This window comes from Mesoplodon densirostris, chromosome 7 (assembly GCF_025265405.1).
Source record: "Mesoplodon densirostris isolate mMesDen1 chromosome 7, mMesDen1 primary haplotype, whole genome shotgun sequence".
In the NCBI taxonomy this organism is placed as follows: domain Eukaryota; kingdom Metazoa; phylum Chordata; class Mammalia; order Artiodactyla; family Ziphiidae; genus Mesoplodon; species Mesoplodon densirostris.
In genome coordinates, this window is record NC_082667.1 from 116,863,009 (window position 1) to 116,880,202 (window position 17,194).

The 17,194-nt window shown below is 35.7% G+C and overlaps 1 protein-coding gene across 10 annotated transcripts in view; it reads left to right on the plus strand.

The window, feature by feature from the left end:
• The window catches only part of CCDC15 (coiled-coil domain containing 15), a 64,547-nt gene that overhangs the window by 24,629 nt on the left and 22,724 nt on the right, over positions 1 to 17,194 (plus strand). For all 10 annotated transcript variants that reach the window (XM_060104605.1, XM_060104611.1, XM_060104604.1 and 7 more), the window contains 2 exons: positions 2,570 to 2,662; positions 4,208 to 4,311. In XM_060104605.1, the coding sequence (XP_059960588.1) occupies positions 2,570 to 2,662; positions 4,208 to 4,311 (197 nt within the window). The remainder of the gene's footprint in view (positions 1 to 2,569; positions 2,663 to 4,207; positions 4,312 to 17,194) is intronic.

Consider the following 17,194-nt stretch of genomic DNA (forward strand, 5'->3'; position numbering starts at 1 on the left):
CCTGATCCCCAGCCCTAGGCAACCACTAATCTACTTTCTGTCTCTATAGATTTGCCTGTTCTGGACATTTTGTATAAGTGGGATTGTGGAATGGCCTTTTGTTACTGACTTCTTTCACTGAGCTTAATGTTTTCAAAGTTCATTGACCTTGTAGCATGTAGTAGTACTTCATTCCTATTCGTTGGATCATATTCCATTATATTCATATAGCACGTTTTATTTACCCATGCATCAGCTGATGGACATTTGGATTGTTTCCACTTCTTGACTGTCATGAATAATGCTGCTATGAACATTTGTTTATAAGTTTTTCTGTGATATGTGTTTCCATTTCCCTTGGGTATATACCTAGGAGGGGAATTGCTGAGACTTACGGTAATCATATGCTTAACCTTTGAGGAACTGCCAAACTGGTTTCCAAAGTGGCTGCACTATTTTTCATTCTCACTGGCAGTATTATGAGGGTTCCAACTTCTCTGCATCCTCACCAAAACTTGTCATTGTCTGCTTTTTTAATTACAGTTCTCTTAATGGGTGTGAAGTCGTATCTCATTGTGGTTTTGGTTTACATTTACTTGATGATTAATGATGAGCATCTCTTCACGTGCTTATTGGCCATATGTATATCTTCTTTGGAAAATTATTAAATCCTCTGTGCAACTTGTAATTTGATTATTTATCTTCTAATTATTGAGTTATGTGAGTTCTTAACATATTGTACATACAGGACCCTTATTTGTTTTGTGATTTGCAGATGTTTTCTCCTATCCTGTGGGTTGTCTTTTCACTTTCTTGGTGGTTTCCTTTACTTTGCAGCACAGAAATTTTTAATTTTGAAGAAGTCCAGGTTACTTTTTTTTTTCGTGGCTTGTGCTTTTGGTGTCATATCTAAGAAACCATTGCCTGATCCAAGGTCATGATGATTTACTCCTGTGTGTTCCTCTAAGAATTTTATATCTCTTGCATTCTGCAAGGTCTTCAATCCACTTTGCATTAATTTTCTTATATGGTGTTCAGTAGAGGTCCAACTTCACACACTTGGATATCCAGTTGACCCAACATAATTTGTTGAAAAGACTCTTTTTACCCATTGAATTCGCTCGTCACTCTTGTCAAAAATTAGCTGATTGTAAATTTAAGAGTTTATTTCTGAACTATCAGTTCTATTCCATTGATCATAAGTCTATCCTTATGTTAGTACCACACTGTGTTGATCAGTGTAGCTTTGCAGTAAATTTTGAAATTGGGGAGAGTGAGTTCTCCAACTTTGTTCTTCTGTTTCAAGGTCATCTCAGCTATTCCAGGTCCCTTGCATTTTCGTATGAATTTAAGGATAACCTTGTCAACTTCTACAAAGAAGTCAGCTGAAATTTTGATGTGGATTGCATTAAATCTGTTGATCAATTTGCCATCTTAACAATATTAAGTCTTCTGATTCATTTAGATCTTCTATTTCTTTCAACAATGTTTTGTAGGTTTCAATGTATACAATTTACACTTCCTTTATTAAATTTATTCCTAAGTATCTTTGATGGTAATTTATATGGATTTTCCTCTTAATTTCATTTTCAGATTGTTCATTGCATGTACATAAAAATACAATAGATTTTTGCATACTGATCTTATATCTTGCAACTTTGCTGAAAGATAAATAACTTTTAAGCTAAAAAGATACAAGTAATTTAATTTATTTCTAAAAGTTAGAGATCATAATTTGAGCCATATAATGTCCAAGTAAGTGTACTAAGTTATGTCAACAGGCTTTTCTAATAATTAGGGGGGAAATAAGCCCCAGTTTCTTCCCTGCCATGTCAGTTGATGGCTATAATATTTTCAAGCTTTTATTCTCTAAATTCACACCTTTCAAGAATATGTATAAATTGAAAATGATTATAGATTTGAGATGTTAAGGGATCTATATCCTGGACTCAGTCACAAGCACACACTCATGATAGAGTGATTTCAAGTGATCAATTTAGAAGGACTTTCATTCTGAACATTTTGATCTGTCATTAGTTCATTTTCTTTTTTTTTGGCTGCATTGGGTCTTTGTTGCTGTGTGCTGGCTTTCACTAGTTGCGGCGAGCGGGAGCTACTCTTCATTGCAGTGTGCAGGCTTCTCATTGAGGAGGCTTCTCTTGTTGCGGAGCATGGGCTCTAGGCATGGCCTTCAGTAGTTGTGGTGTGTGGGCTCAGTAATTGTGGCTTGTGGGCTCTAGAGCACAGGCTCAGTAGTTGTGGCACATGGGCTTAGTTGCTTCCTGGACCAGGTCTCGAACCCATGTCCCCTGCATTGGCAGGTGGATTCTTAACCACTGCACCACCAGGGAAGTCCCCATCCATGTTTTTGACCTGGATATTTTCTTTTCTTTATTGTTTTTGTTTGATTAATTTCTTTCTTTTATTCTTTCTTAAGGCTTTATTCTTTTATATTTGTTTAAAAAATTTTTTTTATCCAGTTGAGCTCAAGATTGCAGGAGAAAGGAATCAATAGATGAAATTATCAAAAGCATACATAGGGCTAACTTTTGGCAATTTTGTCTCTTTGTGTGACTGGACTTTCTAACAGGTTGGTGGTGAATATCAATCAGGATTGAACACTGAATTCCAAACTCCACTGGCACTTCAGTCAGGAGTAAGTCAAGAGGAAGACAAGAAAGAGGTATGTAGTAATAATGGCTTTTGGACATCAGTGTTTCTACTATAATAGTATATGTGAGATTGGAAACAATTTGTTGTGTCCTAACACATTAAGAGCTAGTACTACAAATTCCATAGATAAAGGCACAAAAGTTGCTTGACTCATTTTAATATGTTGAACTTCTCTTCTAAGCTTCTAGGATTTAGGGTACCTTGATGTGAAATCAGAGAGGTGATCCTAGTGAGTTTCTTCAGTTAGTGTATATTTGCCATAATAGCTAATTTAAGGATGAGTTTTAATTTGTGACTTCCTTTTTTTCCTTTTCAATCTAAAGTTAGTTTAAATGAACAGTTTTTAACACTGGCCATGCACCAGAATCAGACATGGAGCTTTTTTCCAAATACAAATGCCTGGACCCAAAGCAGATGTACTGAATCAGTATCTTAGGTAGTTTTGGGGCATCTGTGTTTTAAAAAAACACCACAGATGATTGTGATGTATCCTCAATATTGAGAACTGTTATTATAGTTTTAATAATTTTTACCAAAAAGACACAAGCTACTTTAAGGACAAAAACATGTCTGTGTGTATACTAGTGCTCTTTGAGTAGCTTGTGCCCTTAAAAAGAGAATATATAAATTTGGAAGTATGAACAGATCACATACAGGGTAGTAGCATTTGCTTTTTTTTTAAAAATTATTTATTTATTTATATTTGGCTTCGTTGGGTCTTTGTTGCATGCGGGCTTTCTCTAGCTGTGGCGAGCAGGGGCTGCTCTTCCTTGCAGTGTGCGGGTTTCTCATTGTGGTGGCTTCTCTTGTTGTGGAGCATGGGCTCTAGGCATGTGCACTTCAGTAGTTGTGGCACGTGGGCTCAGTAGTTGTGGCTCACGGGCTCTAGAGTGCAGGCTCAGTAGTTGTGGTGCACAGGCTTAGTTGCTCCGCGGCATGTGGGATCTTCCCGGACCAGGGCTCGAACCCATGTACCCTGCATTGGCAGGCAGATTCTTAACCACTGTGCCACCAGGGAAGCCCCAGCATTTGCTTTTATTATACTTGTTCCCTTTAAAAGTATGATGCTCAGATATTCCTCAATCTTCCCTCCCTCCTCCCCACCATATTAGGCTATGCTTAGAGTGTGGTTTTAATTTTGAAAAGTTAAAGTGACGTTGTTCTATTATAAAATACCTCTTACATTCTTTCTTTGGCTCTGCTTCTGTGGTACTTAATACTTGGGAACACAGAGTAAATATAGTATGTATCTTATCATATTAAATATGATCATTTCCTCAAGGGCAATTGACAACTGACCATGCTAAGTGCAAACTAAATTAGTACTTCTTTCTCTGATTTGTCTGTTACATCTAATAGTTATGTGCTTGAAAATATAAATCTCTTGCTATATGTGATATTATCCTGAGTCACCATAAATAGAAGGAAATTAAGGACTTAAGTCCCTGTGACTTTTGTGTCATATAGTTTTCTTGTTTATGGCACAAGGATATTTTCCTTTCTTGGAAAGTCCTCTGAGAGCGGAATCTTAACAATTTTAACTTCTTTTCTTTAGCGTCAAAAGCAGTACCTGAGATATAGACGACTTTTCATGGATATTGAAAGAGAACAAGTGAAAGAACAACAAAGGCAAAAAGAACAAAGGAAGAAAATTGAAAAGTAAGTTCTTTGATCCTCATTGTGAGCCTTAAATTACCAGTTAAGATGATTTTGGAAGCTAGGTTTTAGAAATAATCAAGCAGTGGTTTTACCTTCTTATCCGTAGTGGAAACAACTATTTTTGATCTGGATCGTAGTATTGAAAGATGGTTAAGAGCTATGTTGTTTTGGTTTTTTTTTTTTTGCGGTACGTGGGCCTCTCACTGTTGTGGCCTCTCCCGTTGCGGAGCACAGGCTCCGGACACGCAGGCTCAGCGGCCATGGCTCACGGGCCCAGCCGCTCCGCGGCATGTGGGATCTTCCCAGACTGGGGCACGAACCTGTGTCCCCTGCATCGGCAGGCAGACTCTCAACCACTGCGCCACCAGGGAAGCCCTATGTTTTTTTAATAGACTTTTTTGGGGGAATAGTTTTAGGTTCATAGCAAAATTAAGCAGAAAGTACAGAAAGTTCCCATTTACTCCCTGCCCCTACACATGGACTGCTTCCTCCACTGTCAATATCCTGTACCACAGTGATACATTTGTTACAACTCATAAACCTACATTGACATATCATAATCTATATTTTACATTAGGCTTCACTCTCCGTGTTGTACATTATTATAGGTTTTGACAAATGTATAATGACATGTATCTACAAATGTAGTATCACACAGAATAGTTCTATTGCCCTAAAAATGTTCTGTGCTCTGTATATTCATCTCTCCCTTCCCCCAGCCTATGGCAACCACGGATCTAGTTACTGGCTCTATTGTTTTGCTATTGGGTTGGCCAAAAGGTTCATTTGGTTTTTCTGTAAGATGGCTCTAGTAGCACTTAGTTGTCTTTAACTTCATTCAAAATAAGTATGTTAGATTGTATGTGACAGCTGTCATATCAGCGTGCATTTAAAAAAAGACTTATCAAAATTGGTGAATTTTTTGTGTAGCCATTTTAATATTGAAGATGAAAGAAAAAAACCATTTTTTGGCATATTATGCTTTATTATTTCAAGAAAGGTAAATACACAACCAAAATGCAAAGAAAGATTTGTGCAGTATATAGAGAAGGTGCTGTGACTGATCGAACATGTCAAAAATGGTCTGCAAAGTTTTGTGCTGGAGATTTCTCGCTGGATGACGCTCCACGGTCAGATAGACCAGTTGAAGTTGATAGCGATCAAGTCGAGACATGAATTGAGAATAATCAACATTATACTACACAGGAGATAGCCGACATACTCAAAATATCCAAATCAAGTGCTGAAAATCATTTGCACCAGCTTGGTTATGTTAATCGCTTTGATGTTTGGGTTCCACATAAGTTAAGCGAAGAAAACCTTCTTGACCATATTTCCGCATGCGATTCTCTACTTAAACGTAATGAAAACGTTCCGTTTTGAAAACAAATTGTGAGGGGTGATGAAAAGTGGATACTGTACACTAGTGTGGAATGGAAGAGATCGTGGGGCAAGAGAAATGAACCACCAACAACCACACCAAAGGCCAGTCTTCATCCAAAGAAGGTGATGTTGTATATGTGGTGGGATCGGAAAGGAGTCCTCTATTATGATCTCCTTCTGGAAAACCAAACGACTAATTCCAACAAGTACTGCTCCCAGTTAGACCAACTGAAAGCAGCACTCGATGAAAAGAATCCAGAATTAGTCAACAGAAAATGCATAATCTTCCATCAGCATAATGCAAGACCTTGTGTTTCTTTGATGACCAGGCAAAAACTATTACAGCTTGGCTGGGAACTTCTGATTCACCCGCCACATTCACCAGACACTGCACCTTCGGATTTCCATTTATTTTGGTCTTTATAAAGTTTTCTTAATGGAAAAATTTTCAATTCCCTGGAAGCTGTAAAAGGCACCTGGAACAGTTCTTTGCTTAAAAAGGTAAAAAGTTTTGGGAAGATGGAATTATGAAGTTGCCTGAAAAATGGCAGAAGGTAGTGGAACAAAAGGGTGAATACATTATTCAATAAACTTCTTGGTGAAAATGAAAAAAATATGTCTTTTATTTTTACTTAAAAACCAAAGGCACTTTTTGGCCAACCCAGTATTTTCAGAATATCATGTAGCTGGAATCATATGGTATGTAGCCTGTTCAGATTGACTGTTTCTCCTTAGTATTATGCATTTAAGATTGCTCAAATTCCTTTTCATGGCTTGATAATTCATTTCTTTTTAGTGCTGAATAATATTCTAAAATCTGGATGTACTACAGTTTATTTATTCATGCACCTACTGAAGGATATCTTGGTTTCTTCCAAGATTTGGCAGTTACAAATAAAGCTACTATAAGCATCCATGTGCAGGTTTTGTGTGGGCATAAATTTTCAACTCATTTGGGTAAATATTGAGGAGTACATTTGCTGGATTGTATGGTAAGAGGATGTTCACTTTTCTAAGAAACTATCAAACTTTCTTCCAAAATGACTGTACCACTTTGCAATCCATCAGCAATGAATGAGAGTTCCTGTTGCTCCACATCCTTGTCAGCATTTGATGCTGTCGGCGTTTTGGATTTTGGCCATTGTAATAGGAGTGTGTGTTATCTCGTTGTTTTAAATTGCATTTCCCTGATGACATATGATGAGGAGCATCTTTTCATATGCTTACTAGCCATCTGTATATCATCTTTGGTGAAGTGCCTGTTCAGGTCTTTGGCCCATTTTTAAATTGGGCTATTTGTTTTCTTATTCTTAAGTTTTAAGGATTCTTTGTATATTTTGGATAATAGTATTTTATCAGATGTGTCTTTTGCAAATAATTCCTCCTAGTCTGTGGCTTGAATTCTCATTCTCATGACATTGTCTTTTGGAGAGGAGATGTTTTTTAATTTTAATGAAATCCAGCTTATAATTATTTTTTTCATAGATCATGCCTTTGATATTATATCTAAAAAGTCATTGCCGTACCCAAAGTCACCTATATTTTCTTTTGTGTTATCTTCTAGGAATTTTGTAGTTTTGTGTTTTACATTTAGCTTTATGATACACTTTGAGTTAACTTTTGTAAGGGGTATAAGGTCTGTGTCTGTATTCCTTTTTTATTTTCACACAGATATTCAGTTGTTCCTATACCATTTGTTGAAAAGGCTATCTTTGTCTCATTATATTGCCTTTGCTTCTTTGTCAAAGAACAGTTAAGTGTATTTGTGAGGGTCTATTTCTGGGCTCTCTGTTCTGTGCCATTTACCTATTTGTCTATTCTTTTGCCAATACCACACTGTCTTAAAAGGGAAATGATGCCTGTAAGAGACTCACTTTAACTTTAAGGACACACATAGGCTGGAAGTCGAGGGATGGAAAAAGATATTCCATGCAAATGCTCACAAAAAGAGAGCAGGGATACCTATCCTTGTATCAGAAAAAATAAACTAAGTTTAAAAAGAAGGGTCACAATAGACAAAGAAGTCACTATATATGATAAAAAGATCAATTCATGAAGATGACATAACGATTGTAAATATCCAACATTGGAGCATCTAAATATAAAGCAGATATTAATAGAACTGAAGGGAGAAATAAACAATACAGTAAAAGTAGGAGACTTTAATACCCCCCTCTCAACAATGGATAGATCATACAGAAAGAAAATCAATAAGGAAACAGCACTTTTGAGTAACACTATAGACCAAATGGATCTATACACACATATACAGAACATTTTAGCCAACAGCAGCAGAAAACACATTCTCTTCAAGAACAAACAGAACATTCTCCAGGAGAGATCATATGTTAGGCTACAAAACAAATCTTAACAAATCAAGAAGATTGAAATTATATCAAGCATCTTTTCCAAACACAATAGTGTGAAACTAGAAATCAATAACAGGAGGAAAATTGGAAAATTCACAAATACATGGAATTTAAACAACACACTCCTGAACAACCAGTGGACCAAAGAAGAAATCAAAAGGGAAATAAAAAAAAATCTTGTGACATTATGGGATATGGCAAAAGCATTTCTAAGAGGAAAGTTTTTAGCTATAAAGAGAAAAGATCTCAAATAAACAACCGAACCTTCCACCTGAAGGAACTGGAAAAAGAAGAGCAAACTAAGCTCAAAATTAATAGAAGGAAGGAAATAACGATCAGAGCAGAAATAAAGAATAGAGAAAAAATAGAAATGATCAACAAAACTAAGAATTGCTTTTTGAAAAGATAAGACAAAATTGAAAATCCTTCGCTAGATTAACCAAGAAAAAAAGAACTCAAATAAATAATATTATAAATGAAAGAGGACTCATTACAACTGACACCACAGAAACACAAAGGTTTATAAGAGACTACCATTTACAATTATATGCCAACAAATTGGACAACCTAAGAAAAATGGATACATTTCTAGAAACATACAACCTATCAAGACTGGATTATGGAGAAATAGAAAATCTAAACAGACCAATTGCAAGTAGGGAGATTGAATTAGTAATCAAAAACCTCCCAACAACAGTGGAGGAGCAGACAGCTTCACTGGGAATTCTACCAAACGTTTAAAGAGGAATTAACACTGATCCTTCTCAAACTTCCAAAAAATAGAAGAGGAGGGAACACTTCCAAACTTATTATGAGGCCAGCATTATCCTGATATCAAGACCAGACAAGGACACTACAAGAAAAGAAAATTACAGGCTACTATCCTTGATGAATGTAGATGCAGAAAGTTTCAACAAAGTATTAGCAAATTGAATCCAACAATACATTAAAAGGACCACACACCAGGATCAAGTGGAATTTATTCTAGGGATGCAAGGATGGTTCAAATCCACAAATCAATCAGTGTGATACACCATATTAACATAATGAAAGATAAAAATCATGTGATTGTCTCAGTAGATGCAGAAAAAGCACTTGGCAAAATTCAACATCCATTCATGATAAAAACTCTCAACAAAGTTGATATAGAGGGAACGTACCTTGACATAATAAAGACCATATATGACAAGTCCATAGCTAACATCATACTCCATGGTGAAAAGCTGAAAGCTTTTCCTTTAGGATCAGGAACAAGACAAAAATGACTATTCTTGCCACTTTTATTCAACATAGTACAGGAAGTCCTAGCCTGAGCAGTTAGTCAAGAAAAATAAATAAAAACATTAAATTGGAAAGGAAGAATTAAAAGTGTGACTATTTACAGATGACATGCTATTATATACAGAAAACCCTTAGACTCCACCAAAAATCTGTTAGAACTAAATGAATTCAGTAAAGTTGCAGGATACAAAATCAATTTACAAAAATCAGTTGTATTTCCATATATTAACAATGAACTATTGAAAACAGAAATTGAGAATACAATCCTTTTTACCATAACATCAAAAAGAATAAAATGCTTAGGAGTAAATTTAACCAAGGAGGTGAAAGATCTGTACCCTGAAAACTATAAGACATTGTTGAAAGAAATTGAAGAAGACACAATTAAATGGAAAGCTGTTTCATGCCCATGGATTGGAAGAATTAGTATTGTTAAAAATATCCATACTACCCAAAGCAATCCACAGATATAATGCAGTCCCTATCAAAATTCCAATGACAGAAATAAACAAACAATCCTAAAATCCAAATAAAACTACAAAAGACCCTGCATAGCCAAAGCAATGTTGAGAAAGGAGCACAAAGCTGGAGACATCACACATCCTGATTTTAGACTATATTTAAAAGCTATAGTAATCAAAACAGTGTGGTATTGACATAAAAACAGATACATATATCATGGGACAGAATAAAGAGTCCAGAAATAAATCAATTAATTTGTGATGAGAGAGCCAAGAATATGCAATGGAGAAAGGATAGTCTTGTCAATAAATGGTGTTGGGAAAACTGGACAGCAGCATGCAAAAGAATTAAACTGGACCCCTATCTTACACTATCAAAAATCAACTCAAAATGGATTAAAAACTTGAACTTAAGACCTGAAACTGTAAAACTCCTAGAAGAAAGCACAGAGGTAACCTCCTTGACATTAGTCTTAATAATGATTTTTTGAATATGATACAATAAGCACAAGCAACAAAAGCAAAAAGATTCTAGTGAGACTACATCAGACTAAAAAGCTTCTGCACAACAAAGTGAAAGGGCATTATATGAAATGAGAGAAAATATTTGCAAACCGTGTAACCGATAAGTGTTCATATCCAACATATATAATGAACTCACTCAACCCAATAGAAAAAAAAATTTAAAAATGCGCAAAGGACCTGAATAGACATTTTTTCCAAGAAAACAGAAAAATGGCCAACAGGTACGTGAAAAAGTGCTCAACATTACTAATCATCATGGAAATACAAATCAAAGCCATAATGAGATACCACACCTATTTGAATGGCTTTTATCAAAAAGACAAGAGATAAGGGCTGGCAAGGATGTGGAGAAAAGGGAACACTTGCTCATGCTTGGTAGGAATATAAATTGGTATAGACATTATGGAAGACAGTATAGAGGTTCCTCAAAAAATTAAAAGTAGAACTACCATATGATCCAGCAATTCTACTTTTGGGTATATATCCAAAGGAAATTAAATCACTATCTCAAATAAATATGTGCACTCCTATGTTCATTGCAGTATTATTCACAATAGCCAAAACATGGAAGCTGCCTAAGTGTCCATTAACAAGTGAATGGATAAAAATAATGTGGTGCAAATATAACAATATTATTCAACCATGGAAAAGAAGGAAATCCTGCCATTTGTGACAGCATGGATGAAACTTGAGGGCATTATACTAAGTGAAATAAGTCAGATAAAGAAAGACAACTACTTTATGACCTCACATGTTAAATCTTAAAAAGTTGAACTTATAGAAACAGAGAATAGATTGGTGGTTGCCAAGACTTGGTGGGTTGGGGGAAATGAGATGTTGGTCAAAAGGTACAAACTTTTAGTTATAAGATTAATACGTCCTGGGATCTAATAATGTACAGCATGGTAACTATAGTTAACAATACTGTATTATATACTTGACATTTGCTAAGAGACTAGATCTTGTATGTTCTCATCTATCTTTCTGTCTGTCTATCTAGCTATCTAAAATTATTGGTATACATTGTATACCTTAAAGTTACACAGTGTTTTTTGTCAATTATATCTCAATAAAGCTGGGAAAAAAATATGAGTTCCAAGGCAAGGACCTACCCTCTTATCTGGGTCCGAGAGTGATTCTGCATTTATTCAGCAGATATGAATTTGGCATCTTTCATATCCTGACACTGTCCTAGGCACAAGCAATACAAAGATAAATAAAATGTGGTTTCTTTTCTTGAAAAATTCATAATCTAGGGTGGATGGGGGAGGAATTGTATGCAAATGGGTTATATAATTATTATAACAGAAGTAAGTACAGAGTCCCTGAGAGCACAGAAGAAGAGGGATTACTGATTTCATATGGAGAGTTAAAGAAATTATTACATTTCACTTGGGCCTAGATGGATAAATGTGTGTTTACTGGGGAAGTGGATAAGGATGGTGAAGTAGAAAAATCAACAAAAACTGAGTCAGGGTGGAAGGAAATAATAGTATTCATGCAGAGTTTTATAATTTACAAGGGCTTTCATATATTATGTTGTTCATATATTATCTTGTTTTATTGTTTCAACAATAAAACAAATGTTTGTTGAATGTTAAAGCCTACCACTTGGCAGGCACTGTACTGAATGCTGAGGATATGCAATTTGCATATGTGGCAGGATAGTGGTTCATAGCACAAGTTTAGAATCAAATAGTCTTAGGTTTGAATTTGCTACCTATTGGCTGTGTAACCTTCGGCACAGTTCTTCATGTGGATGAACTTCTTCATGTGGATGAACTTCTTTTTTTTTTTTTTGAAATTTTTTGGAATTTTTGAATTTTATTTTATTTATTTTTTTATACAGCGGGTCCTTATTAGTTATCTATTTTATACACATCAGTGTATACATGTCAATCCCAATCTCCCAGTTCATCCCCCCACTCCCCACTTTCCCCACTGGTGTCCATACGTTTGTTCTCTATGTCTGTGTCTCTGTTTCTGCTTTGCAAACTGGTTCATCTGTACCATTTTTCTAGATTCCACATATATGCGTTAATATACGATATTTGTTTTTCTCTTTCTGACTTACTTCACTCTGTATGACAGTCTCTAGGTCCATCCATGTCTCTACAAATGACCCAATTTTGTTCCTTTTTATGGCTGAGTAATATTCCATTGTATATATGTACCACATCTTCTTTATCCATTCATCTGTCGATGGGCATTTCGGTTGCTTCCATGGCCTGGCTATTGTAAATAGCGCTGCAGCAAACACTGGGTGCATGTGTCTTTTTGAATTATGGTTTTCTCTGGGTATAAGCCCAGTAGTGGGATTCCTGGGTCATATGGTAATTATATTTTTAGTTTTTTAAGGAACCTCCATACTGTTATTCATAGTGGCTGTATCAATTTACATTCCCACCAACAGTGCAAGAGGGTTCCCTTTTCTCCACACCCTCTCCAGCATTTGTTGTTTGTAGATTTTCTGATGATGTCCATTCTGTCTGGTGTGAGGTGATACCTCACTGTAGTTTTGATTTGCATTTCTCTAATAATTAGTGATGTTGAGCAGCTTTTCATGTGCCTGTTGGCCATCTGTATGTCTTCTTTGGAGAAATGTCTATTTAGGTCTTCTGCCCATTTTTTGATTAGGTTGTTTGTTTTTTTAATATTGAGCTGCATGAGCTGTTTATATATTTTGGAGATTAATCCTTTGTCTGATTTGGTTGTAAATATTTTCTCCCATTCTGAGGGTTGTCTTTTTGTCTTGTTTATGGTTTCCTTTGCTGTGCAAAAGCTTTTAAGTTTCATTAGGTCCCATTTGTTTATTTTTGTTTTTTTTCCATTACTCTAGGAGGTGGGTTAAAAAAGATCTTGCTGTGATTTATGTCAGAGAGTGATCTTCCTATGTTTTCCTCTAAGAGTTTTATAGTGTCCAGTCTTACATTTGGTCTTTAATCCATTTTGAGTTTATTTTTGTGTATGGTGTTAGAGAGTGTTCTAATTTCATTCTTTTGCATGTAGCTCTCCAGTTTTCCCAGCACCACTTATTGAAGACACTGTCTTTTCTCCATTGTGTATCCTTGTCTCCTTTGTCATATATTAGTTGACCATAGGGGCGTGGGTTTACCTCTGGACATTCTATCCTGTTCCATTGATCTATATTTCTGTTTTTGTGCCAGTACCATATTGTCTTGATTACTGTAGCTTTGTAGTATAGTCTGAAGTCAGGGAGTCTGATTCCTCCAGCTCCATTTTTTCCCTTCAAGATTGCTTTGGCTATTTGGGGTCTTTTGTGTCTCCATACAAATTTTAAGATTTTTTTGTTCTAGTTCTGTAAAAACTGCCATTGGTAGTTTGATAGGGATTGCATAGAATCTGTAGATTGCTTTGGGTAGTATGGTCATTTCCACAATGTTGATTCTTCCAATCCAAGAACATGGTATATCGCGCCATCTGTGTCATCTTTGATTTCTTTCGTCAGTGTCTTATAGTTTTCTGAGTGCAGGTCTTTTACCTCCTTAGGCAGGTTTATTCCAAGGTATTTTATTCTTTTTTTGCAATGGTGAATGGGATTGTTTCCTTAATTTCTCTTTCTGATCTTTCATTGTTAGTGTATAGGAATGCATGAGATTTCTGTGCATTAATTTTGTATCATGCAACTTTACCAAATTCATTGATTAGCCCTGGTAGTTTTCTGGTGGCATTTTTAGGATTATCTATGTATAGTGTCATGTCATCTGCAAACAATGACAGTTTTACTTCTTTTTTTCCAATTTGTATTCCTTTTATTTCTTTTTCTTCTCTGATTGCAGTGGCTAGTACTTCCAAAACTATGTTGAATAAGAGTGGCGAGAGTGGACATACTTGTCTTGTTCCTGATCTTAGAGAAAATACTTTCAGTTTTTCACCATTGAGAATGATGTTTGCTGTGAGTTTGTCATATATGGCCTTTATTATGTTGAAGTAGTTTCCCTCTATGCCCACTTTCTGGAGAGTTTTTATCATGAATGGGTGTTGAATTTTGTCAAGAGCTTTTTCTGCATCTATTGAGATGATCATATGGTTTTTATTATTCAATTTGTTAGTGTGGTGTATCACATTCATTGATTTGCATATATTGAAGAATCCTTGCATCCCTGGGATAAATCCCACTTGATCATGGTGTATGATCCTTTTAATGTGTTGTTGGAGTCTATTTGCTAGTATTTTGTTGAGGACTTTTACATCTATATTCATCAGTGATATTGGTCTGTAATTTTTTTTTGTAGTATCTTTGTCTGGTTTTGGTATCAGGGTGATGGTGGCCTTGTAGAATGAGTTTGGGAGTGTTCCTTCCTCTGCAACTTTTTGGAAGAGTTTGAGAAGGGTGGGTGTTAGCTCTTCTCTAAATGTTTGATAGAATTCACCTGTGAAGCCATCTGGTCCTGGACTTCTGTTTGTTGGAAGATTTTTAATCACAGTTTCCATTTCATTACTTGTGATTGGTCTGTTCATATGTTCTATTTCTTCCTGGTTCAGTCTTGGAAATTTATACCTTTCTAAGAATTTGTCCATTTCTTCCAGGTTGTCCATTTTATTGACATAGAGTTGCTTGCTCTTATGATGCTTTGTATTTCTGCAGTGTCCATTGTAACGTCTTCTTTTTCATGTGTAATTTTATTGATTTGAGTCCTTTCCCTCTTTTTCTTGAGGAGTCTGGCTAAAGGTTTATCAATTTTGTTTATCTTCTCAAAGAACCAGCTTTTAGTTTTATTGATCTTTGCTATTGTTTTCTTTGTTTCTATTTCATTTATTTCTGCTCTGATCTTGATGATTTCTTTCCTTCTACTAACTTTGGGTTTTGTTTGCTCTTCTTTCTCTAGTTCCTTTAGGTGTAAGGTTAGATTGTTTATTTGAGATTGTTTCTTGAGGTAGGATTGTATTGCTATAAACTTCCCTTTTAGAACTGCTTTTGCTGCATCCCATAAGTTTTGGATCGTCATGTTTTCATTGTCATTTGTCTCTAGGTTTTTTTTTGATTTCCTCTTTGATTTCTTCAGTGATCTCTTGGTTATTTAGTAATGTGTTGTTTATCCTCCATGTGTTTGTGTTTTTTACATTTTTTTCCCCTGTAATTGATTTCTAATCTCATAGCTTCATGGTTCAGAAAAGATGCTTGATATAATTTCAGTTTTCTTAAATTTACTGAGGCTTGATTTGTGACCCAAGATGTGGTCTATCCTGGAGAATGTTCTGTGTGCACTTTAATTCTTCTAGGTGTTTGTTCTTTAATTCTTTTAGGTCTTTGTTAAACATTTCTTGCATCTTCTCGATCTTTGTTTGCCTCCATTCTTTTTCCAAGGTCCTGGATCATCTTCACTATCATTATTCTGAGTTCTTTTTCTGGAAGCTTGCCTATCTCCACTTCATTTAATTGTTTTTCTGAGGTTTTATCTTGTTCCTTCATCTGTTACATAGCCCTCTGCCTTTTCATTTTGTCTGTCTTTCTGTGAATGTGGTTTTTGTTCCACAGGCTGCAAGACTGTAGTTCTTGCTTCTGCTTAAGTGTTTTGATTGGACAAAATTGATGAACGCTGCACTCTGCCTAGCAGAGAAAAGGGTAAACTCTTTCTGGTCATAGGTAACATAATTTGGAGCCTGTAAAAAATTTTAAAACAATATTATTCAGTCAAAATTTTCTAGGCATGTCAAGAGATAGGACCAGATAACCAAAAGCCAACAGAAGCAGGCTCACAGATGCCACAGATACTGGTGTTACCATACAAGGACTTTAAAACACTTGATAAATATCTTTAAGTAAATGGAGGAAAAGATGGAGAAAATAGATGAAAATGTGGAGAATTTCACCAGAGAACTGAAATCTTTAAAATAGAAAAAAATAGATAGTCTTAAATTGAAAAAATATGATCTTAAAATATGCAGTCCAGGCCTTCCCTGGTGGCGCAGTGGTTGAGAATCTGCCTGCCAATGCAGGGGACACGGGTTCGAGCCCTGGTCTAGGAAGATCCCACATGCCACAGAGCAACTAGGCCCGTGAGCCACAACTACTGAGCCTGTGCGTCTGGAGCCTGTGCCCCACAACAAGAGAGGCCGCGACAGTGAAAGACCCAGGCACCGCGATGAAGAGTGGCCCCTGCTTGCCGCAACTAGAGAAAGCCCTCACACAGAAACGAAGACCCGACACTGCCATAAATAAATAAATAAATAAATAAATGCACTCCATGCACAATGAGATACCACTTCATACTCACTAGAATAGCTTAAACAAACAAACAAACAAGACCCAACTTAACAGTACCAAATAGTGGCAAGGGTGTAGATTAACTGTAACTCATGTATTTAAAGTGAAAGAGGAGAAGAGCACAGCTACTTTAGAAAACTGTTTAGTGTTTTTACATAGTTAAACATACACCTACGCTATGACCCAGCCGCTCTACTGCTAGATATTTCCTTAAGAAAAATGAAAACATTCATAAAAACACCAAACAGAGACAATATATTTTCAAGCGTCCATGGCATTTACCAAAATTGATCACATCCTGGGTTATCTTCTAGAGTATGTTCTCTATAGCAATATTAGGCTATAAATTAGTAAAAATTTATAATAAAATAATAAATAAAATAAAATTTATAATAAAATAATAAATAAAATAAAAAAATAAATTAGTAAGAAGTACATTTTCAAAGATAAAATTGTAGTGGAAATTAGGAAGTACTTTGAAGGGAATAAGAATGAAAATAAAACATCAAAACTTCTCAGATGCAGCTAAAGCAGTGCTTAGAGGATACATTGCAGCCTCAACTGCAATTATCAGAAAAAGTGAAAAGGATGAAAAATCAACATTATAGTTTGCTCTCCTAAGAAGCTAGGAAAAA